Source organism: Mus musculus, chromosome 7, assembly GCF_000001635.26.
Source record: "Mus musculus strain C57BL/6J chromosome 7, GRCm38.p6 C57BL/6J".
Classification (NCBI taxonomy): Eukaryota; Metazoa; Chordata; class Mammalia; order Rodentia; family Muridae; genus Mus; species Mus musculus.
The window spans coordinates 126,491,708-126,515,491 of record NC_000073.6 but is presented as its reverse complement, the minus strand read 5'-3'; the positions used below and the strand labels follow the sequence as shown (position 1 = coordinate 126,515,491).

Below are 23,784 nucleotides of genomic sequence, written 5' to 3'. Positions count from 1 at the left end.
ACACGGTCACCATCTACATTAGGAATAAGGTACAGGCTGACGTGGCAGAGCGTGCTCCCAGGCAGTTTGGGTTCTGGTGCACCCTTCTTCTCCTTGTTGTTTACTTGGTTCATGAGTTCCTTTGTGCAACACGGACATTATTTCTTTCCAACACTGTAAAACCAGCACAGTGAGGACAATGCCAGGCTCTGCTCTAGACTCATTATGTTCCTTTTGAACCATGGCTGCTACAGCCGCTGTGTTTTTAAGGTTGAATCTGGGGAAACATTTTTTTTTTCTTGGTTTTTTGAGATAGGGTTTCTCTGTATAGCCCTGGCTGTCCTGGAACTCACTTTGTAGACCAAGCTGGCCTCGAACTCAGAAATCCGCCTGCCTCTGCCTCCCGAGTGCTGGAATTAAAGGCGTGTGCCACCATGCCTGTCTGAAACATTTCTTTAGGTGGCCCTGCTAAGGGGGAGGCTCTGATTAGAACCTCTCTGCTGTACAGATGGTTGTGAGCCTTCATGTGGTTGTTGGGAATTGAATTTTTAGGACCTCTACTCGCTCAGTCTGAGCTCCCTCTGGCCCAAAGATTTATTTATTATTATAAATAAGTACACTGGCTGGCTGGGCAGTGGTGGCACACGCCTTTAGTCCCAGCACTTGGGAGGCAGAGGCAAGTGAATTTCTGAGTTTGAGGCCAGCCTGGTCTACAGAGTGAGTTCCAGGACAGCTAGAGCTATACAGAGAAATCCTGTCTTGAAAAACCAACCAACCAAACAAAAAAGTACACTGTAGCTGACTTCATACACACCAGAAGAGGGCTGTCAGATCTTATTACAGGTGGTTGTGAGTCACCATGTGGTTGCTGGGATTTGAACTCAAGACCTTCAGAAGAGCAGTCAGTGCTCTTACCCGCTGAACCATCTCACCAGCCCAGAACCTCTCTTTTCAAATGAACTTTTTCTCAGATGAGTTTGCACTGTTGTACCTTAGACGTCTGAAGACTAGGGTCTTGCTGTCAAAGCCCCTGTCCAAGGCAAGCCTATGTTTCCCTTTAATGCTTTCTTTGTCCCCCTCCCCTCATCTGCCACTGTAAACTCTATCAAACAGCCAGGCAGCAGTAGGACACACCTTTAACCCTAGCACTCCAAAGACAGAGGCAGGTGGATCTTTGTGAGTTTGAGGCCAGCCTGGTCTACAGAGTGAGTGTGCCAGGGCTGCACAGAGAAACCCCATCTTGAAAAACCAAACAAAGCCGCTCTCAGGCTTGCTTCCTGACCTTTCTCCTCTCTCACACTGTAAATGGATGAACAGTAAACAGTAACCATAAGTAATGTGTATTACTTGGTAAGAGCATCAAGTGCTAAGACACCAGGGCACTTATTGTCACCTATCCTCCAATACCATTTGTTGCTGGTCATGGTGCATGCCTTTGATCTCAGCACATGGAGGTAAATTTCTGAATCTGAGGCCAACCTGGTCTACATAATGAGTTCCAGGCCAGTCAAGGCTACACAGTAAGACCCTGTCCTAGAAATAAAACCAAAAGTCAAAAAATTAAACTAAATTAAAAAGACCCCTTATCCAGAGATAGGGATGGGGATGTACCCCTGGCTCTGTGACAGGAACAGTGAAAAACAGTGGGGACAGCTCAAACATCCTATCCTTGAAACAGCCAACAGCTGTTTGGTAAACCCCAGGTTTGATGGTGTTTACCTATCTGCTGGTACTTGTTCTTTTACTTGGAAGTCTCACCTAAGGGAGCACTCTGCCACCAGGGACTCTTTATCTGGAACTCCAGTTTGCCGCTCCAGTAGGGCTTTCCTGGTTCATTTCTATAAGCCCCAATGGAGGACGTTCCCTATATATATTTTTTTTCAATAGAGTTGCTCTAGCCATATTGGATGATTTGAGCATGTGCCTTGATATTTTGCTGTCTATCATTTCTACCTGCTGCTTACTATTTATTCATTTGCTTTTGTTGCTATATACTCAATAAACTCGCTCATTCAAAAGCAAAACCAAGGAGCCAGGGGTAGTACTGCACACTTTTAACCCCAGCACTCAGGATGCAAGAGCTGGAGGATCTCTGTGAGTTTCAGGCCAACCAGGGCTGCATACTGAGACCCTGTCTAGATGATAGTGATGGTGATGATGATGGTGGTGATGGTGATATCATCATTATATGCCCCAGTACAGGGGAACGCCAGGGCCAAAAAGTGGGAGTGGGTAGGTAGGGGAGTAGGGGGGTGGGTATGGGGGACTTTTGGGATAGCATTGGAAATGTAAATGAGGAAAATACCTAATAAAAAATTAAAAAAAAATACAGTCACGCCGGGCATGGTGGCACATGCCTTTAATCCCAGCACTTGGAAGGCAGAGGCAGGCGGATGTCTGAGTTCGAGGCCAGCCTGGTCTACAAAGTGAGTTCCAGGACAGCCAAGGATACACAGAGAAACCCTGTCTTGAAAAACCAAAAATAAATAAATAAATAAAAATACAGTCACTACAGAATTAGTGGCTGTTCTTTTTTGTTTGTTTGTTTGTTTTTGTTTGTGGAGACAGGGTTTCTCTGTGTAGTCCTGGCTGTCCTGGAACTCACTCTGTAGACCAGGCTGGCCTTGAACTCAGAAATCCACCTGCCTCTGCCTCCCAAGTACTGGGATTAAAGGCGTGTGCCACCATGCCCGGCTGTGGCTGTTCACAGTACAAATTCATCACCTTGTGTTGGGGCTAACAAGGCTAGAGTCAAGGAGCTGGCAAGCCTGAGTTCCTTCTGGCTCTAGAGGAGAACCTATTTCCACATTTCCTTCAACCTCTAGAGGTTGCTCACATTCCTTAGCCCGTTGCCTCTTCTTTCACCTTCAGAGCCAGCACCCGCAATTTTAAATGTAGCCTTTGTTGTGGAGCAGTTTTCTTTGAATAGAAACATTATGTTCTGAAGCATTAACAGGCAAAAAGTGGGCTGGAGAGATGGCTCAGCAGTTAAGAGCTCTGACTCTTCTTCCTGAGGTCTTGAGTTCAATTCCCAGCAACCACCTGGTAGCTCACAACCATCTGTAATGGGATCCAATGCCCTTTTCTGGTGTGTCTGAAGACAGTTTCATTGTACTCATATACATAAAGTAATTTAAAAAAAAAGATTCAAAACGTAAGGCAAGTTTGATGGCAGGCATCCCTAGTCTCAGCACTGGGGAAGAGAGCAATCAGAGCTCTAAGTCTACAGAGTGAGTTCCAGGGTAGCCAGGGCTACACACAGAACCTGTCTCAAAAACAAACATAAAAATCCCCACCAAAAAAAATTTTTCAAAAAGTAAACAAAGACAGAGGACTGCAGAGACAATTTCCTAGTCATAGGAAAAGTCTTGAAACTCACCAGGCTCTTACCCAAGGTTATACCAGTTCTAAGTACTGCTGTGAAGAGGGCACTCTGTCCTACCGCACTGTTTTAAAGTCCTTTAGGGAGCACCCAGGGACACAGCTTTCACCAGTCACCACCCATACTGGGATTGGTCATCTTTGCCCTTATAACTAACCCTTCATTTATACCTGTAAGTAACCCCAATAAACTCACTGTTTCACTAAGCTGGGTGTTGATAGAACTGGCACTTTGGTTTGCCTTAGTGCCCTATCTGGAGCTATGTCTCCTTAGGGAAAGTTAACATGTCTCATTCAAAGTTTTAGGACATGGGCTGGAGAGATGGCTCAAGAGCATTTCCTGATCTTTAAGAACTGAGTTTGTTTCATAGCACCCACTGTGGGTAATTCACAAAGTTTCAGGACATGGGCAGAATATATCCAGAGTCTTTCCAGAATATAACATGGCTGACCTCTGTCTTAATTACTTTTCCTGTCACTATAAAATATTCTGATTGAAATAATCTAAGCTTTATTTTGGCTTATAGTTCCAGAGGGATACAGTCCATTACAGTAGGAAGGCAGGCCAGCTGAGCAGAAACCTGGTGGGTTACACTGTATCCACACTCTACAGAGGGTGAACAGGAAGGAGCCAGATCCAAGGTCCAGCCCAATGACTCATTTGCTCCATCAAGGCCTCAGAAAAAGATCTTGACCTTTCATAAACAGCGCCACTAGTTACAGACCAAGCGGTCAAACACTGGAGTCTATAAAGTCACACTTTACTCATTCAAATCACAATAGCCTCTAAGCTCGCTTCCCAGGAAACATTTGACTTCCTATCTGAAATCTTGTAAGAACTGCCTTTAGTGTCTACATTTCCCTTGGCACTCTGGTCTTTTGACATTTCTACCAAAATGGCCATTAGGGAAAAGAGTTTCCTTTAAGGAAAACGTCATTTGCTTGAAGGATAACTGCTTCTCCTTAAGTAGGATCACTTGGCAATGATGGCTAGTATCAACTGTCACAATTAATCAATACAATTGATGTATTGCTAGCTTGTAGCCTCAGAGGTTTGAGCTGGCTGGAGGGGATGAAGTCATGAAGAATGGACACATGTACAGAAAGCTGGTTCTCTGAGTGTTTAGTATGTTTAGTGTATGCAGTTGAACAGAGGCCAGGCTCTTTAGGGGAGCGGTCTTCAGGCTGTAAATATATGTTGGGGGCGAAAGCCATGGTGGACATCTTCTGCACACACTATCAATGTCTGTACACAGACCAGAGAAAAGCGTTGCCATTTTCTCATGGGTCTGTGGGCTCACTGACATGGTCATGCCTGTATCAGCAGCACACACTCACTTGAGGCTCCCTCTGCTTCCCATAGCTCATCACATGTAATAGTTAACATTGATGAACAAACGAGTGAATGAATCTCAACATTCTGCTCAAAACAAGATCCAGCTCTGGAGAGCAGATGGGGACAGAGCTAAAAAATAAAGATAGGACTGGAGAAGTGGCCCAGCAGTTAAGGTGCTTGCCATGCACGCAGGGGGACCTGCACCTGAACCCCTGGAACCACATGAAAGCTGGACATGGCATCTCATCTCGAGCCTGTAAGCCCAGTGCTCCTCCAGCACAGTGGGGGGTAGAAAAAATCCTCTGATGGCACAGAAGCCAGCATCCTGTGTGCATAGTGGCAAACAAGACACCCTGTCTCCAGAGTTATAGGAGTTCCAATCCAGTCAGAGACCCTATCTCAGGAAAAACATGGGGATCCCCAAGGAAGAAGGTGAAGGCTGACACCCAACACTCTCCTTTGACCTCCACATGCATGCTGTGTACCTACACACATGCATGTTCAAAACATGTACACACACACGTGTACATATACATTTTTTAAAAAGAAGGAGAAAAATTACAAAAACTAAACTAAAGAGGACTGTAACTCAGGCACAAAAAGATCTCATGTTCTCACTGTGGAGAAGCCTCAAATCAGAGCTTGTGGCAGAGTTGCCAGAGCCTGAGGGAAGAAAGGGGTAGAGGGGCACAGTGCACAGCAAGGACATTTTGTCTCAGTGGGATAGCAGTACAACTGTGGTTAGCAACAACTAATCGAATATTGTTAAATAAAATATTTGAATATTCTCAGTAAAAACAAATGGTGAACATTTGAGGTCATGCATATACCAATTACCCTGCTCTGGCCTCTGCATACCATGTGGATAGGCTACGGTGCACCCGGAAGGCCAGGAGTGGTCACATGCAACCCCAGCAGCTGGGGGACGGAGGCAAGAGGCTCAGGAACTCAAGGTTATCCTTGGTTACATAGGGGATGTGAGACCAGCCCGGGTGATAGGAGTTCCAATCCAGTGGGACCCTATCTCAGGAAAAAACATGGGGATCCCCAAGTTGTCCTCTGGCCTCCACATGTACACACGTGAATGCATCCACACAAGTGCACATACATGTATCTGCATACACGTGTGCATGTACACACACATGAACACAGACAATTAGCTAGGGGCTTAGCTGTGCATGGCAGTGCTCACCTACAATTCCCAGTACTTAGGAAAAGGAAGGTGAAGGCTGAAGAGTTCAATATCACCCTGGGTTACACAGCAAACTCCTGCCTCAAACAACAAAGGGCTGGGAATGCAGCACAATAGTAGGATTTTTCTCAGCAAGTGCACTGCCTTGGGTTTGATCCCAAGCATTTAAAAAATATCTTTTTGGGGCTGGTGAGATGGCTCAGTGGGTAAGAGCACCCGACTGTTCTTCCGAAGGTCCAGAGTTCAAATCCCAGCAACCACATGGTGGCTCACAACCATCCGTAACAAGATCTGACTCCCTCTTCTGGTGTGTCTGAAGACAGCTACAGTGTAGTTACATATAATAATAAAATAAATCTTTAAAAAAAAATATCTTTTTGTTGTTGTTCTGGGGACCTGGGGGCTGGGAAATAATGTGGTGGTGCACGGTGCAGGTTCTCTCCTTTACCATGTGAACCCCATGATCTGCCTCAGGCTGTCAGGCTTGGCCACAGGCGTTTTAATCCGATGAGCCATCCAGTTTTATACATCTTCTAATGTAGCCATGAGAAGCAGCACTGTGGATGAGGGTCCCACAGTGAGAAAAGGATAGATGTGAGCAGTAGCGACCGAAGACCTCCTAAAGCCTTGAGGACAAGGCTACACTGCCGCCCTGAGTGAGCACTAGGCAATCATAGGGGGTTGGGAGCTGCAAACGTGAAATCAGGGAAGTTTCTTCTCAAGGAAAACTTGGCCTTTGCAGATTTGTGTGAATCTAACAAGGAACCGTGGAAACCAGCACAGCAGGCAAAGGCAGTTACCACCAAGACCACCCGCCCTGAGTGCCAGGCCCTAAACCCTTCATGTGGGATGAAAGAACCAACTTCTGTAACCCATCCTCTGGCTTCCACTGAAACCATGGTGTGCCCGTCCTCCATACACAAATGAGCAAAACGCAGTTTAAAAAAATGTTTTTTCCTCTTTTGCAAGGAGGCCCCACAGTGTAGCCCTGACTAGCCTAGATCCTGCCAATTAGACCAGGCTGGCCCGCAACTTACAGAGATCCACCTGCCTCTGCCTTCCAAGTGCTTAGATTTAATGTATGCAACAATAACAAAGCCAACAAAAACCAACCAAACCAAAAAATAGAGGATTAAGTGTGGGTTCTTCATGACATAGTGGATTTACAGATTTTCATAGTAGGGTTTTACACTAAGTCTGGAGGTGTGGTCTGAGATTACACAGGCTGTTTTTCACTGGAGTGGTTTGACAGGGGACATTCGTATTTTGGTCAGTCCAGATATGGATGAGGGGGCTGGAGAGAGGACTAGTGATTAAGCACACTTGCTAACTTTCTAGAGGACCCAGCTTTAACTCTCATATGCACACAGCTGCTCACAGGCATCTGCAACTCTGGTTTCAAGAGATCTGGCACTCCAGGCACATGGTGCTAAACCCACACACAGAAAAAGGGATTTTTAAAAAAAGATACTGATGGAAAGGTTAGAAATGATATCTGAAGCATCCCCCCGCCCCCCACCTTCCCTTCTCCCGCTTGCTCTGGCCCATAGGTTTATTATTATTATTACTATTATGTTTCTCATTATGGATGGTTGTGAGCCACCGTGTGGTTGCTGGGATTTGAACTCATGACCTCCAGAAGAGCAGTGAGTGTTTTTAACCTCTGAGCCATCTCACCAGCCTCCTGAAGCATTTTTCTTACAACACCAAGCTCAGATTTTTATGCATAAAACTTTTTTTTTCAAGGTTTTTTGTTTTTTACACAGGGTTTCTCTGTATAGCCCTGGCTGTCTTAGAACTCACTCTGTAGACCAGGTTGGCCTTGAACTCAGAAATCCACCTGCCTCTGCCTCCCAAGTGCTGGGATTAAAAGCATGCGTTACTTTCCTACCTCCCAGCCTTCCTTGCAATTTTTAAATTCTTAAATTTTATCCCTTTCTGTTTCCTGGTCAACTGCTATTTCAGGACTGCGTTGGAGTTTCTGGAAGCCCTGAGACTGACCTTGAGGCTGCGTTTACAGAACGAGTGGAGATGAGATGAGGGTAGCAGAGGCTGAGGAGAGTCAGGTCCAGTACAATGTGACTCAGAACTTGATGGATGGTGCCAGAAAAAGCTAATGTGACTCCTGAGAGTATGAAGACTCTCAGGGAACAGAGTGGAAATAGATGGTAGGGGAGTTGTTAAAGTGTCGACAACCAGAATCCTCAGCTGTGCACGCGACTACAATCCCAATTCTTGGGAGGCTGAGGCAGGGGGATCAAGAGTTCAAGGCTGGCATGGGGCACACAGTGAGAACCTGCCACAAAAAAATAAGAGAAGGGGGCTGGCGAGATGGCTCAGAGGGTAAGAGCACTGACTGCTCTTCCAAAGGTCCTGTGTTTAAATTCCAGCAACCACATGGTGGTTCACAAACATCTGTTATGAAATCTGATGCTCTCTTCTGGTGAGTCTTAAGTCAGCTACAGTGTACTTACATATAATAATAAATAAATCTTAAAAAAGAAAGAAAAAAGAAAGAAGAAAAGGGAGGGCAACATACAATAATAAAAGTTAAAATAAATTAAGAAGTCATCTGCTGCTTCTGTCACTGCTTGCCCCATGGGTTGTAACTATGGAGACTGAGCCTGGATGTCTACTGGGAAAGAAATGGGAGAGCTTGAGAAGGAAGTGGAGGAGACACTCAAGAAAGGGGCTTATCCCCACCAGCACAGGTGGGACTGTCTCTCCAGTGAGGCTCAGGTAGCTCTTGCTGCCAGTGCTGGTGGAGGTTTACATTGTTGCAGAGTTCCATGCTACCTGATGTAGGACAGCAACAGACCTTAGGGCTTCCCCAACCTAAAAGGTTCCGCTAGTAGGCTGTGTTAGTTGATATACAAAATCTTCCCTCTTCCAAGTTGGGAAGTTTTTATTTTATTTCAGTTACTTTTTGTTTTTGACAGGGTCTTGCTATGTATCCTGAACAGCCTGGGACACACAGAGATCTGCCTCCTGAGGGCTGGGATAAAAGCACATATCCCATCACCTGGGAGACAAGGGCAGACAGATCTCTTGAGAGTTCCAGGGTATCCTAGGTTACATAGCAATAAAGGGTGTGGGGGAAGGGGATAGAAGGATTAGAGAGATGGATCAGCTGTTGAGAATGCTTGATGTTCCTAAAAGGAAACCAGGTTTATTCTCAGCACCCATATAGTAACACACAACAGCCTGTAATCACAGTCCTAGGATATATGACACCCTCTTCTGGCCTCTGAAGGTACCACCTGTGTATGCAGTACACAAATATACACACAGAGAAAATTCTCATACACATAAAATAAGAGTAAATAAAATGGAGAGTTAAGACCACTGGAGGCTACAGGATGAGACTAGCCACAACCACAAGGAGCAGCACTGGGCACCAGCTGCTTAAAAATTGTATCTGACTAGCAATCCCAGCATTCAACACAATGAGCCCATATGCCTTACCTAAGACAAGCAAAGAGAGTGGCATCTAGACAGGACAAACTCAGCTAAAACCACTTATCACACAGCCTGAGTGACCTGGATATGGCCCAAGGAGGGCATCAGAGCAGAACAGAAAGAAGTATGTCCTTGGAGATCAATGGTCCTTTGTCTCTACCAAGTCTTAACTGAGTGGAGCAAGTGGTGGCTGTACCAGGCCCTGTCTCAATTTTTTTTTTTTTTGAGACAGGGTTTCTCTGTGTAGCCCTGGCTGTCCCAGAACTCACTCTGTAGACCAGGCTGGCCTTGAACTCAGAAATCCGCCTGCCTCTGCCTCCTGAGTGCTGGGATTAAAGGCGTGCACCACCACGCCCGGACCCTGTCTCAATTTTAAAAACAGATTTCAAATTCAAATGCTCATAGGGAACAACGGCAGCAGGCGGTAAATGGAGAGTGTGGGTCCTGCTTGCCTAACACGTCAATGAAACTCAAGAGGTCTTTTTTTTGTTTTTCGAGACAGGGTTTCTCTGTATAGCCACAACTGTCCTGGAACTCACTCTATAGACCAAGCTGGCCTCGAACTCAAGAAATGCACCTGCCTCTGCCTCCCAAGTGCTGGGATTAAAGGCATGTGCCACCACTGCCTGGCTTGAAGGGGTTTTCCTTAAAGATTTTCTTTTCTTTTTTTTTTTTTTTAAGATTTTATTTTCAATCATCCATGTGTCTGTCTGTGTGAGTTGATGCCAAGTTTGTAGGTACCTATAAAAAACAGAGGCAGTAAACCCTCTGGCGCTTGAGTTGCAGGCAATTATGAGCTGTCTGACATGGGTTCTGGGAATTGAACCCAGGTTCTCTGGAAAACAATACACATTTGTCATGGTTTGAATATGCTTGGCCCAGGGAGTGGCACTATTTGGAGGTGTGGCCTTGTTGGAATAGGTGGAATAGTCACTGTGGGTGTGGGCTTTAAGACCCTCACCCTAGCTGCCTGGAAGTCAGTTTTCCACTAGCAACCTACATGGTATGCATAATGCACTCAAGCACACACATGCCTACGATAAAATTTAAAAATCTGGGAGCTGGAGAGATGGCTCAGTTCCAGAGGACTTGGCTTTGATTCTCAGCAACACAATTGCATGGCTTCTTATCACTGTTAACTCCAGTCCCTGGGACCGGATACCTGCTTCTGGCCTTCAAGACCAACACACATACACACACACACACACTCTACACCAACATACCTGCAAGGCAAACCACCCACACATACATTTTTATTTTGTACACTGCTACCAAATGACCTATTTATCTTTCCCCTGCTCCTATACTTTTTAGGAAGTGTATGCCGACTCTCACCTGACCCACTGGCCTCAGACTAAATATTTGAGGATGACTTTAAATTAATTCCATTTTTCCGCTTATGATGGGTTATTAATCTGAAGTGTAGATTTGGACTCATCTGTACTGCTATATTCAATTTCTTAGTGTCTACCCAATCCTAGATTTAATTTTTGGATTATGTTATCAATAAAGGGATTTTAGGTTAACATTCCATGACAAAGTCTGGCTGTGCTGATTTATGTCTGAATCATAGCACTCAGAAGGCAGACAGATCTCTGTGAGTTTTAAGACCACCATGGTATACACAAGGAGTTAAAAGCCAGCTACAGCTATAGAGTGAGGATTTCAGGCTCCAATCAAGCTCCATTTTTTCGTATGTCCTGTCAGATCCATTTCGTCTGTATAGAAATCCATTTTCCTGCCCTCTGTGTTTTACCAAGTACCTTTGCTCAAATTATATAAATCTTCCACTAGCTTGAGCTTTGAGTGGCTTAGTTACCCAAAGCATGGACTTTTCCATCAACTTTTCCTTTTGAAACAGGGTCTGCCCAGCTGACCTGATATTTATTATACAATGCAGGATAGCCTCAAACTTTTGATCCTCCTACCTTCCCTTCCTAGTACTGGAATTAAAGTTCTGAAGCACCATAGCTGCCCTAATTTTGAATGAGGGCTGCCTTAATAGGCAAGCACTATACCACGGTTTTCTAACCGTGTCTTGCTATGCAGCTGGATTCTGTAATATACTCTTAGTCAGTCTGGCTTTCAGACGGCTTGTATTGCTACTGTTCAGGGGGTCGCTCTCCCTGAAAGAATCACTGAATTTCAATTTAGAATTGGGCACATTTGTTGGGATGCACATATGCTCAGAATAGTCATTCTGACGCTCATTAATATTTTAAAGCAGTTAAGATGGAGAGCAGCACCTTTAAAAACCCACCTGCCTTAAGTTACCTGTACTAGGTTTTTCCAGTCCTAGGGATTTTTTTTTTTCTCTTGCTCCCGAGACTCCGCCCACCGGTCACCCAGTGGCGGAAGAACCTCACGCTACGACGTGACACCTCACACCACCGCGGAGACTTTCTGACGTTACGCTGGCGGCGTGGGAGGGGCGGGTCCGCCGGCACTTCCCCTTCCCGGCTTTGGCCCCGCCCACCCTCGTTGTGAAGCAACCGCGGCCGCCAGCATTTAAGGTGGCTCAGAACCTAGAGGTGCGCTAAGCGCCTGCGCGGCTCCTTTTCCGCCCCAGGGGCTAGGCCGGTCGGAGCCACGGCTCGAGCCTCTCCTCTGTTCCGGAACTAACCGCCTGGCGGCGCTCCCCGCGCCCCTCCCCCGCCGGCGCTTCCGCCCGCGCTCCTCCCTCTCCTTCTCCAGCGACGCGCACGCGCGCCAGGCCGGCTCGCGCCCTCTCGCTGTCCACCGGCCCGCGAGATCCCCCCTCCCCTTCCGCCTCGCGGCGCTTCCTCGCGCCGCCGTCTTCTCGATCCACCCCTGACACCGCGGGGCTCCCCCCGCCCGCCAACGGCGGGTCCCCTGCTTGGCGATCTCTTTCGCTTCCCGCGCTCTCCAGCAGGGGCCCGGCCCCAGGCCCTCTTTCCCTTCCCTCTTATTTCTCTTCCGGACGCTGCCATCATGTTGAAGCCTCAGCCGCCACAACAGACCTCCCAACCCCAGCAGCCGCCCCCCACGCAACAGGCCGTGGCTCGCCGGTCTCCCGGCGGGACCAGCCCTCCCAACGGCGGCCTCCCGGGACCGCTGACCGCCACCGCGGCTCCCCCGGGGCCTCCCGCAGCGGTCTCTCCGTGCCTGGGGCCTGCAGCCGCTGCCGGCAGCGGACTTCGCCGCGGAGCCGAAAGCATCTTAGCGGCGTCAGCGCCGCCGCAGCATCAAGAAAGGCCAGGGGCAGTGGCTATCGGCAGCGTCAGGTGAGGACGGGGCTTCCTGGCTAGGGAGAGCCCGGGAGGCAGCGCCCCGGCTTGGAGCTGTTGAGGGGGCTCTTGGGGGCCCAGGACCCCGTGAAGGAGGGGGTGGACCCTCGTGCCAACAGGTCGGAGAGAAAGCTCTCCGGGAGGTCTCCAGGAGCCTGGGGGCAGCGCTCGGCTCTCTGGGCCTAGTCACCTCTTGGGGGTCTGGGCCCTGAGGGGAGGCGGGGCGCATCCCGCCAGCTCCGTCGGCAAAGGGTGTTGGGGGGGTTGAGGAGGTGATGGGGTCCCTAGCTCCATTACCACGAAGGATCTCGCGGTCCCCGGCTTCAGCCAATGGGGAGTCAGCTGCATGAAGGGGTCCCCGACTGTAGCCAATGGGGGGGGGGCGCGCGGCCCACAGTTTGGCCAATGGGGAGGGAGGGACTTGGGAGCGGATTGTTCCCTCCTCTTCCCGGTGTAGCCAGTGAGAGGGGGACGGGGTGGGCGGGGGCGCGGAAGCAGCGGCTACTGGGAAGACTGCGGGCTGGGAAGCTCCTGCGCGCGCGCTCCCCGGGCGTACGTGCGCGCGGATGCTGTCTTATGACTCGGGCATTGGCTTGCCCCGGTAACACGTAGAGCAGAGGCGGAGGAGGGAGGGGTTATTTGGAGGGTTTAGGGGCGTTTGGTGTCGGTGAGTGGGGAGTGGGTGCCCTCGGTTTTTCTCGGTGTGTCAATGCGATAGAAAGAGGCACTGGACGCAGGCGCAGTGGCTTCTGTTCTAGAGCGGGTGGTGGAGCGCGATGGGCTGTAGTGCGCAGGCGCAGACCGGGCGAGGCATCCCGGTGGATGGTTTTTGCGGCTGCGCGGTCCCCCAGCCCAGCCAACGGCCCCCTCCTCGCCCTCCTCAACTGCCGGTTACATCAGCCGTCGAGGAGCTGTGTTACCTGGCGTTTGGGGATCCCTTCAGAGTGGGTAACAGGCTGAATGAAAATAATGAGGGCGAAAGGGTGGGGTGTGGAGAATATACTTCTCCTGGGATTTGGAATCCAAGGCTCCTGAAAGCTTTTTTTCCTTTGGGAGGTAATGTGTCTAAGCTCAGAGGTGCTGCGTTTGGGATGCCCGGGCTTTCGCCTTCACAGCTGAAGTGTGCTGTTGGTTTAATACTATAGCAGTGGTTTATCGGAAGAGTGAAGGACTGTCCCTTAGAGGAAGTCAGGTTGTATTGCACTGACTGTTAGGAACATTTGACAGCTATTGTTTATTGAATATTTTGTTGACTTTTTTAAAATCTTGAATTCGGAGAAAATGTTTTAGCAGTTAATGCCTACTTTCTTCTTTAATGTGAGAACTTGAAAAGTCTTGCTTGTTAATCAGTCTATAGCCTAAATCAGCAAGTTGACCTGGTACATTGGTCTAGGGTTCACTACTAATTAAAACTATTTCTCTCTTTCTTTTTTAATAGGGGACAGACCACCGGAAAGGGACCCCCACAGTCACCCGTGAGTGCCTTCTTTTCCTCCTGTAAAGACACTCGGAAGACAGACAGTGTGGGACAATCTGAGAAGAGAGTATTCACCTGCTGCCCTTTACTTTTTTCTCGTGTGACAGGTGTTTGAAGGTGTCTATAACAATTCCAGGATGCTGCATTTCCTGACAGCTGTAGTGGTAAGTAACAGCTTTAACCTGGGTGTCTGAGGAATATGCTGTTTCAGTTTCTTAAAATGACTAAATGGTTCACCTTGCTAGGGTTCTACTTGTGACGTAAAGGTGAAAAATGGCACCACTTACGAGGGCATTTTCAAGACTCTGAGCTCAAAGGTCAGTGTACTCAAATTAGGAATTTCTGAAGCTGTGAAGGAGAGTGAGATTGAGAGTGTGTGTTGGGTGACAGCGGGCAGTTTTGAGGCTTTTGCTAAGTTCTCTGGTTGACATTGGGAAATACAGAGTGACATGGGCATTTGACGTTGAAAGACTAGAAAGCTTTAAGAGCGAATCCATCTTCTCCCTCTGATACTGACCCTGCCATGTTGGACTGGGGCTTTTGTAGTTTGAACTGGCAGTTGACGCGGTGCATCGGAAAGCATCTGAGCCAGCAGGTGGGCCTCGCCGGGAAGACATTGTGGACACCATGGTGTTTAAACCAAGCGACGTTCTGCTTGTCCACTTCCGAAATGTTGACTTCAATTATGCTACTAAAGGTATCGCTCTGAACTGTTGTGTCAAGAAGCTGACGAGAGCTAGCCCGCAGGTTGAACACGTTGACTTGATTTACTTTTCAGTAGAGGTGACTTGAGTTCTTGAGCACATAGCTTGATGCCTGATAGAGTCGAGTGAATGTGTCTAGCGGTGTAGGTACTCCTTTTTTCATGTTTTCAAGTTTAGCTTTTAGATTAGATTGGGGCTTTGTTTTTCTGTTGAGGAAGGAAGGGTCTTTGTATATATGGCTAGCCTCCTTAGACTGGCAGAGATCAAATTGCCTCTGCTTCTGAGTGCTCGCATTACCAGCATTCACCACCCCATCTAGATAGACCTGTTTCAATAGTTCTCCCTGCTCCCATAAACTAAATCTGGTGTTTCTTAGTTTCATTTTGTTAAACTGCATGGGGTGGGGAGTAAGGATGAGAAGTGGGCCCATCACCTGACTCTGTTGCTCCCCTCTGCCAACAGATAAGTTCACTGACTCAGCCATTGCCATGAACTCTAAGGTGAATGGAGAACACAAAGAGAAGGTGCTTCAACGTTGGGAGGGCGGTGACAGCAACAGTGACGACTACGATCTGGAATCCGATATGGTATGTTCTCCCTTCCTGAGAACAGGCGGGCTGAGTTGTGGTCAACATGGGTTGCTGATGTGGACGTTCATTATTTTCTGTTGGGCTATGTTTGTTCACTTTTGTTTTGAGGTTGTTCTTGGTCAGTTTTCCCATCCTCTGCATTGAAAACCATTAAAGTTTCTCCGTGGCAGCACTTGTAATTGTAGTAAAAAGTATAAGGTGGGCATAGTATAACCCATACCTCTAATCCAGCCTTGGGGAAGTTGTAGCAGAAGAATTGTGAAGTCCTGGACAATCTGGGCTACATAACAAAAAGTCTTTAAAGAAAAGCAGAGGAGAGAAATGGAGGTGTATAGGAGGACTATTGTATATATCCATGCTTCTTCATTCTGTTTCTTCGATGAGCTTAGAGTTCTAAATTAGTCTGACAAGGTGGGTCAGATAAAGGTGCTTGCCACCAAGCCAAGTGGTGAAAAGGAACAGATTCTCGCAGATCGTCCTCAGACTTTCACATACCTACAATCCCACAGGAACAGGTCCACATTACGGATGGTTGTGAGCCGCCACCATGTGGTTGTTAGGATTTGAACTCAGGACCTTCAGAAGAGCAGTCAGTCTCTTAATCACTGAGCCATCTCTCCAGCCCCCCGAGGGTTTTTTATTTTTATTTTTTATTTATTTTTAAGCCAACGCATGTATATAGAGAGCCATGATAGCACCTGTAATTGCAGAGTTTAGAATGTGGAAACAGGAGGATCATTTCTCATAAACAAATCTTGTCACTGAATGCATGTCAGTGTGTATAGTTTGTACAGGAGTTGAAGTTTTTAACATGGTGGAGAGGAAATGGCATGCCATTTTTCCTTTTTTTTGCTGAGTTTTAAACATTCTTTGTGTTCTCTTAGTCTAATGGATGGGATCCCAATGAGATGTTCAAATTTAATGAGGAGAACTATGGAGTGAAGACCACCTATGACAGCAGTCTATCTTCTTACACGTAAGCATTTTGGAAGTTTGAGGGTGGTGAAGTTGGGTGGCTGGTGTGTAGAGCTTGTGTGGGGGCTTACTGTTTATTTAGTAAGGCAGATCTCTGAATGAAACAGTTGTTGCCTAGTGTTTTTCTTGGTTTGTAAGTAGTATTCCCTCCTGGTTTGCCTGTTGAGTTGCTTTCTTGTGAATAGAAACAACTTTTGTTAATCTGGGAATGTGGCTCAGTCGTCAAGTACATGCTATATGAGCATCAGGACCTGAGCTCTGTCCTCAACAAGCCTTTAAAAAGATGAATGTGGCCGGGCGTGGTGGCGCACACCTTTAATCCCAGCACTCGGGAGGCAGAGGCAGGTGGATTTCTGAGTTCGAGGCCAGCCTGGTCTACAAAGTGAGTTCCAGGACAGCCAGGGCTACACAGAGAAACCCTGTCTCAAAAAAAACAAAAACAAACAAACAAACAAAAGATGAGTGTGATGGTCAACCTTTTGTAGTTCTCCTGCCGGAAAAGCGAAAACCAGCTGGGTGGGGGTGTGCTTGCTGCTGGCCAGCCTGACCTAATCTGGGCCCACAAAGTATCAGAATCAGAACATACCTGGTGCTTTGCCTAGGATTTATCAGCTGTCTTGACTATATACTGAATTGGGGATAAATTCAGTAGTGTAGCACTTGTTTGACATTTGTAAGGCCTTGGGTTCATCCTTTAATGCTACTAAAAAACAAAAACCCTGAAGTATTATTAGCTGAAATGCCACAGGTTTGAACTAGTGATTTAGTTACAGCAGTGTGTTTTTTCATTGTGTTTTCATTGTTTCCTCGCACTGGGATGGTGATTTATGTGGGTGCACTCTCAGGGTTCCCTTAGAAAAGGACAACTCTGAAGAGTTTCGGCAGCGGGAGCTTCGAGCGGCCCAGTTGGCTCGAGAGATTGAGTCTAGTCCCCAGTACCGCCTACGGATTGCTATGGAAAATGACGATGGGAGAACAGAGGAGGAGAAGCACAGTGCTGTTCAGCGGCAGGGGTCTGGGCGGGAGAGCCCCAGCTTGGTATCCAGGTAACCATTGTGGGTTACAGTGGGATCTTGGCCTGGGCCAAGAGCTTTTATACACAGTTAATTGTTAAACTTCGCCATCTTACTGAGTGTAGGTTATCCCAGTTTTGTGGTTTAGACTGAACCCTAGAAAGTTGGTAATTTGCAGCAACAGTAGAGCTTATTGGGTTTTTTAAATGTATTTGTGTGTGCTGTTTGATCCATCACAAAATGAAGCTGTGTATGCTTAGCATCTCAAGTGTCCCCTTGGCCTTTCTGAAAGGTGAAGAGTGGTAAAACTTGTGTTCTTGGCCTCTTGGGTGTGGGTGGAGAATAATGTCATAACCCATAGCTACATTAAACTGTCAAGTGTGATAACACTGGAGTTGGGTGTGGGGGTTAATGTTGTTAAAATGTGTGGATTTGGGAGTCTCCTGTCCTTACTTAAGTCTTTCCCCAGGGAGGGGAAGTATATCCCCCTGCCTCAGCGAGTTCGAGAAGGTCCCCGGGGAGGAGTTCGATGCAGCAGTTCTCGAGGAGGGCGCCCTGGCCTTAGCTCTTTGCCACCTCGTGGCCCTCACCATCTTGACAACAGCAGTCCTGGCCCTGGGTCTGAGGCACGTGGTATCAATGGAGGTAGGTTAACAAATACTTGTGGTAGAAAAGTGGGAAGGGTGATTAATAGGATTTTAAGTGGTTAGCAAGATGAAGTATTGTGTTCTTGTGATGAGCAGACATTTCTTTTTCTTAACATTGAAAAACAGGTCCTTCCCGCATGTCCCCCAAGGCACAGCGGCCTCTGAGAGGTGCCAAGACCTTATCTTCACCCAGCAATAGGCCTTCTGGAGAAGCTTCTGTTCCTCCAACATCTGCAGGTAGAGAGCTTCAGTGAGGCTGGCTGCAGGCTTGGGTAGTTTGTGGAGGTAGGCAGTAGTAACTGAGTCAAGTTGTTGAAATGCTGGGCGGTAGTTTGTAGATGCTTGGTGTCGGGCAGGGTCTTGGATTTTATCATTCCAGTTTTTTTTTGTTGTTTTGTTTTTGTCTTTTTCAAGTCAGAGTTTCTCTGTGTAGCCCTGGCTGTCCTGGAACTCTGTAGGCCAGGCTGACTGGCCTTGAACTTAAGAGGTACAGCTACCTCTGCCTCCCAAGTGCTGGGGTTAAAGACATTCAGCTGGATTTAATGTAATCTTTTTGAGAAAGAACTCTAGTTTTCTTTGGTTCTAACATGTCAGTTTATGGGTTGTAGCTGGTTATCAGGTGTTTTGTTGAGACTTTTTTTTTTAACCAGCATTTTAGAACAGGAGAAGTTATACCACTTCCAGTCTTTTTGAACTACCCAGAGAAACCATTGCCTTTGTGTTACTTACCTGCCCTGGGCTTAACACAGGAAATTGTGCCTCTAGGTGAAAAAAAGCTTGTAAATTTTCTATGGGTTTTCCCCCTATATGCACTACTTCCTGGCCAGCAATAACTATCGTGTAGCTCTCCCTTTTCTTCCAGTGGGCCGGATGTACCCTCCACGGTCTCCCAAGTCTGCTGCCCCTGCCCCAGTCTCAGCTTCCTGTCCTGAGCCTCCCATTGGTTCGGCAGTGGCGTCCTCTGCCTCCATCCCTGTGACATCATCAGTTGTGGATCCTGGTGCAGGCTCTATTTCCCCGGCATCTCCAAAACTCTCCCTGACCCCTACAGATGGTGAGAACCGGTTGTAAATGCTGGAGAACTGTGGGTATGACTTGAGAGCAGGATCTAATTGCCTCTTTTTCTTCAGTAAAAGAACTCCCAACCAAGGAGCCCAGTAGGAATTTGGAAGCCCAAGAACTGGCCCGCATAGCTGGGAAAGGTGAGGGCAACTTTACTCTGTAGTCCCATTTACTCGAGGGAGCGTTTCCCTTTGGAAGCAGTGTAGTGTCCATTTGCCCTTCGATTTCATTTATCTGTTTGTTTGTTTGTTTAAGATTTATTTTATGTATATGAATACAGACACACCTGAAGAGGGCATTGGATCCCATTACAGATGGTTGTGAGCCACCATGTGGTTGCTGGGATTTGAACTCCGGACCTCTGGAAGAGCAGTCAGTGCTCTTAACTGCTGAGCCATCTCTCCAGCCCTCGTTTATCTTTTAAGATTCTTAACAGCTCATTCTTTGGTTTCTTATTTCTGGATTACTAACTAGCCCTGTGTGACTCCTCAGAGGGGGAAAAAAACGTATTTTCTCATTTCTCTGTTTTTTTCTCAGTCCCTGGCCTTCAGAATGAACAAAAACGATTTCAGTTGGAAGAACTGAGAAAATTTGGGGCCCAGTTTAAGGTGAGTGAAGCATGGGAAGGAGCTGGGATTTAAGCTGTGGGAGCTGTGGGATGTGTAAGGCACAGGCAAAGTGAATGGGAGCGATGAGTTCAGCAAGAGTGAATGGAGGAGGTAAAAGCCCGGGTCTGGAGTGCACACTGTAATATGTGAATTATTTCTTCTCAGCTTCAACCTAGTAGCTCCCCTGAGACGGGCCTGGATCCATTTCCTTCCCGGATCTTGAAAGAAGAGGCCAAAGGAAAGGAGAAAGAGGTGGATGGTCTATTGACTTCAGATCCTATGGGATCCCCAGTCTCCTCTAAGACAGAATCCATATTGGATAAGGAAGACAAAGTGCCCATGGCAGGAGTAGGAGGGACTGAGGGGCCAGAGCAGCTCCCAGCACCTTGTCCCAGCCAAACCGGCAGTCCTCCAGTGGGCCTCATCAAGGGGGATGAGAAAGAGGAGGGCCCTGTTACTGAGTAAGTAGTGCTAGTGGTGGGTGGTGTGAAGATCTTTGGTGCTTACCCGCTGGGGAAGGGCACGACTCAGTTGGTTTACATTCTCTACAGACAAGTGAAGAAGTCTACTTTGAACCCCAACGCCAAGGAGTTCAATCCAACAAAACCTCTGCTGTCTGTGGTAAGCTGGGACTATTTCTTGTAGACTTGGGTCTCCTTGAGGGGACAGTAGAGCAGTACTCCAGGAGAGGACTTGACTGTCAGGATAGCGTGCTGTCCCATAGTGTGAGATGGCACTGTCAGTCTGGGCAGGAGCAGTTAGTTGGACTGCTTTGGGAAAAACAGTGACATCTCCAGGGCTGAGTGATGAAGGCTGCTTATTGATTCTGACAAGTTACTTTAGGTCTTACTATTTGGTGTGTTGGGTGTGTGAGGGTTAGGATTATGAGCTCCAAGGAATCAGCTGACGTGGCTTTAACTGATGTACTCATGGGGCTTCGAGATTTCACACAACCACTTAGAGCTCTCTTAGTTTGTGAATGTCCATCTTGTGATTTGCTATGAAGCGCTTAGGGAAAGTGTAGGATATATTTGACACAGGTGGATTTAAAAAGGCTGAAGTGGGATTACAGAAATATCTCCTCTTGTCTCTTACAGAACAAATCTACCAGTACTCCAACTTCACCAGGGCCCCGTACTCATTCAACACCTTCTATACCGGTGCTGACAGCAGGCCAGAGTGGGCTCTACAGTCCCCAGTACATCTCATATATACCTCAGATCCACATGGGACCAGCTGTACAGGTAGGAGAGAGTGAGCCCAAGAAAAGTGCTGATTGTCCAGCTCAGGCTGTTCTGAGCACCTGCTGAGCCCCAGATCTTTCTCAGGCGCCTCAGATGTATCCATATCCTGTATCCAATTCCGTGCCTGGGCAGCAGGGCAAGTACCGGGGTGCAAAAGGTGAGCAGGGTTGGGAAGAAGAGCTGGGACTGCCTAGTACCTTTTGGCTAACGCTGCTTGAGCTTTGTACTGTTTACTCTCCACCCACAGGCTCACTTCCTCCTCAGCGCTCTGACCAACACCAACCAGCCTCAGCCCCTCCAATGATGCAGGCTGCTGCTGCTGCTGCTGGCCCACCCCTGGTGGCTGCCACACCCTATTCCTCCTACATCCCCTACAACCCACAGCAGTTCCCAGGCCAGCCTGCCATGATGCAGCCCATGGCACACTACCCTTCACAGGTAACGAACACCTGAAATCCAACCTGATGGGGGGAAGCAGGGTTATTTTGAGTAGTGGTGGCTGTGGGGTTGGCAGTGTCCACTTGAATTCCTGTAACAGGACATTGAACCTTTGCTCTCGGGTTTTCCCTCTGAATTAAGGTGGTTACTGTCTTTAAAACCACTACTGAGGCTCATGCTCCTATGCACATGGAAGCTGACAGGACGTTCCAAGCAGGTCTGCTTAGCATTTTGTTTTGTTTCTTTAGCCGGTGTTCGCCCCTATGCTTCAAAGTAATCCACGAATGTTGACATCGGGAAGCCATCCCCAGGCCATCGTGTCGTCCTCCACTCCTCAGTACCCTGCTGCAGAGCAGCCTACCCCCCAAGCCCTCTATGGTGAGTTGTGGTGCCCACTTTGTCACCAGGATATATGTATCCATTTGGTGTGCTCAGCACTCGGTCTCCCTTCTTTCCTGCTGCAGCCACTGTTCACCAATCCTATCCACACCATGCCACGCAGCTCCATGGCCACCAGCCGCAGCCGGCCACCACACCTACTGGGAGCCAGCCACAATCCCAGCATGCGGCCCCCAGTCCCGTTCAGGTGCCTGAATGTGGGGTTTGGTTGGGAGGTCTGAGTGGTTGACCCAGGAATGGGTGGCTGGAAGAGGGCTTGAAAAGAGCTGGGTCATTCTCCAGTAGAGAAGTGGCATGAGCGAGCTTGTGCTTTGTCTGCATAGCAGAATGGGTGGCACTCATACCTCACTTCTACTCTGGCAGCACCAGGCGGGGCAGGCCCCTCACCTGGGCAGTGGACAGCCACAGCAGAATCTGTACCATCCAGGGGCCCTAACAGGCACGCCACCTTCTCTACCACCGGGACCTTCTGCCCAGTCCCCTCAAAGCAGCTTCCCCCAGCCAGCTGCTGTGTATGCCATCCATCCCCACCAGCAGCTGCCCCACGGCTTCACCAACATGGCCCATGTTACCCAGGTAGGAACCCAGGGGTTTAGTGTTTCTGTGTCTTTGCCAGAGAATGAACTGAGCTGTTGTAGGGTAGTTGTGTACCTGTTCCACTTTGCAGTGCTGCTTTGATAAGGGATCTCAGAACCTCTCGTTGAGCTGGGGGGCACTGAAACTAATTCTCTTCTACAGGCCCATGTCCAAACTGGAGTCACAGCAGCCCCGCCCCCACACCCTGGGGCTCCCCACCCGCCCCAGGTGATGCTGCTGCACCCCCCCCAGGGCCATGGGGGGCCCCCCCAAGGCGCGGTGCCCCCGAGTGGGGTGCCTGCACTCTCAGCTTCCACACCCTCACCCTACCCCTACATCGGACACCCCCAAGGTGAGCAGCCTGGCCAGGCGCCTGGATTTCCAGGAGGAGCCGATGACAGGATTCGTGAGTTCTCGTTAGCTGGGGGAATTTGGCATGGAAGAGCTGAGGGGCTGCAGGTGGGGCAGGATGCACGGGTTCTGGGTGGGGATTGAGGGGTCTTGGAGGCAGGGCTGTCCCAGAGGGCGCCCGCCGACCCACACCTGTCTGTGAAGTATGTAGGGTGGGCAGAAGCCACAGTCGCCGCCGCCAGGGGCTTGCTCCTGGCTCTGTCCTTTGCTTCCCTCCGTCCTCGCTCAGTTGTGATCCAGCAGCCCCCCTCCCCACTGCCTCCCCAGCTCTCAGTGACCCCGACTGTCTCCTGACTTAGCCGAGGTAAGGTCAGCGCAGCAGACAGGGCCAGACTGGGGCGTGGGGGGCTGAGCTGGGCAACTGAGTAAGGGCTCTGGCCTACTGGGAAACAGCGATTGACCTGTGCTTCTGACAGTCCCCTGAGACTCCTCGAGGAGGCCGCTCCTCCCCACACCCCTCACCCCCTGGACGCATTGACAGAGGGACAGCTGCTCGGGTTCTAATGCTCCTGCTCTCTCTCTTTCCCCTCCAACCAGTTCAATCTCATCCCTCCCAGCAGCTCCCCTTCCACCCCCCGGGGAACTGAAGATTGTCCTGGCCGCGACCTGAGACCTCCATGAGTGGAGGGAAGAGTGATCTATGTCTCTTCCCCCCAGCAGCTGGGACCAGTCCTAGCCCCGTCCCCAACCCCTTTCCCTTGGGGAGTTGGGGGAATTCCTGCCAAGCACCTTGAATGGGAGGGGTCCTTCAAGTGGGCCGGGCTGGGGTCCAACGGGGGTGGGGGAGGTTCCTGCTCTGCCCCAGCTGGGTCCTACCCAGTCTTGTCCTCCCATCCTCTCATCTATTCCCCCCCGCCCCCTGGAGACGGAAGATCTTTTATTTTCTATTATTTATAACCTCAGACTTGGGCCCCCTGTTCTTCTCCATTAACTTGAGTGTTCTGTGTGAGACCAACAGACAGATGCCTCAAGGACTTTTACTTTTTATTACATAAAAAAATTAAAAAAAAATAAAATAAAAAAATAAAATTTTAAACTAACTTAA

The 23,784-nt window shown here is 48.6% G+C and overlaps 1 protein-coding gene and 1 long non-coding RNA gene across 25 annotated transcripts in view; one reads left to right on the top strand and one right to left on the bottom strand.

Annotated features, from left to right (window-relative positions):
* Positions 1-13,058, bottom strand: part of 4930456A14Rik — a 29,580-nt gene extending 16,522 nt beyond the window's left edge. The window contains exon 1 of one of the 2 annotated variants that reach the window (XR_869939.3): positions 12,893-13,058. This is a non-coding gene — a long non-coding RNA (RIKEN cDNA 4930456A14 gene). Of the gene's footprint in view, positions 1-11,621; positions 11,687-12,892 lie in introns of those variants that run through there. The other variant, XR_869938.2, reaches the window with a different exon arrangement.
* Atxn2l (ataxin 2-like) lies at positions 7,673-23,784 on the top strand. Of its 23 annotated transcripts, none has more exons than XM_006507723.3 (24): positions 7,673-12,592; positions 14,034-14,070; positions 14,180-14,236; positions 14,318-14,389; positions 14,619-14,769; positions 15,239-15,363; positions 16,251-16,342; positions 17,187-17,387; positions 17,824-17,999; positions 18,128-18,238; positions 18,846-19,055; positions 19,132-19,203; positions 19,601-19,671; positions 19,837-20,132; positions 20,223-20,292; positions 20,769-20,915; positions 21,000-21,072; positions 21,163-21,353; positions 21,602-21,731; positions 21,818-21,939; positions 22,116-22,328; positions 22,491-22,680; positions 22,884-23,043; positions 23,277-23,784. In XM_006507723.3, the coding sequence occupies exons 1-23, from the start codon at positions 12,300-12,302 to the stop codon at positions 23,036-23,038; spliced, it is 3,255 nt and encodes a 1,084-aa protein (XP_006507786.1). In that variant the 5' UTR covers positions 7,673-12,299; the 3' UTR covers positions 23,039-23,043; positions 23,277-23,784. The 23 variants fall into 23 exon arrangements, with proteins under 23 accessions (XP_006507786.1, XP_030098376.1, XP_006507783.1 ...); XM_030242516.1 differs by having other exon boundaries at positions 18,864-19,055; positions 23,277-23,778; XM_006507720.3 differs by having other exon boundaries at positions 22,491-22,734; positions 23,277-23,778.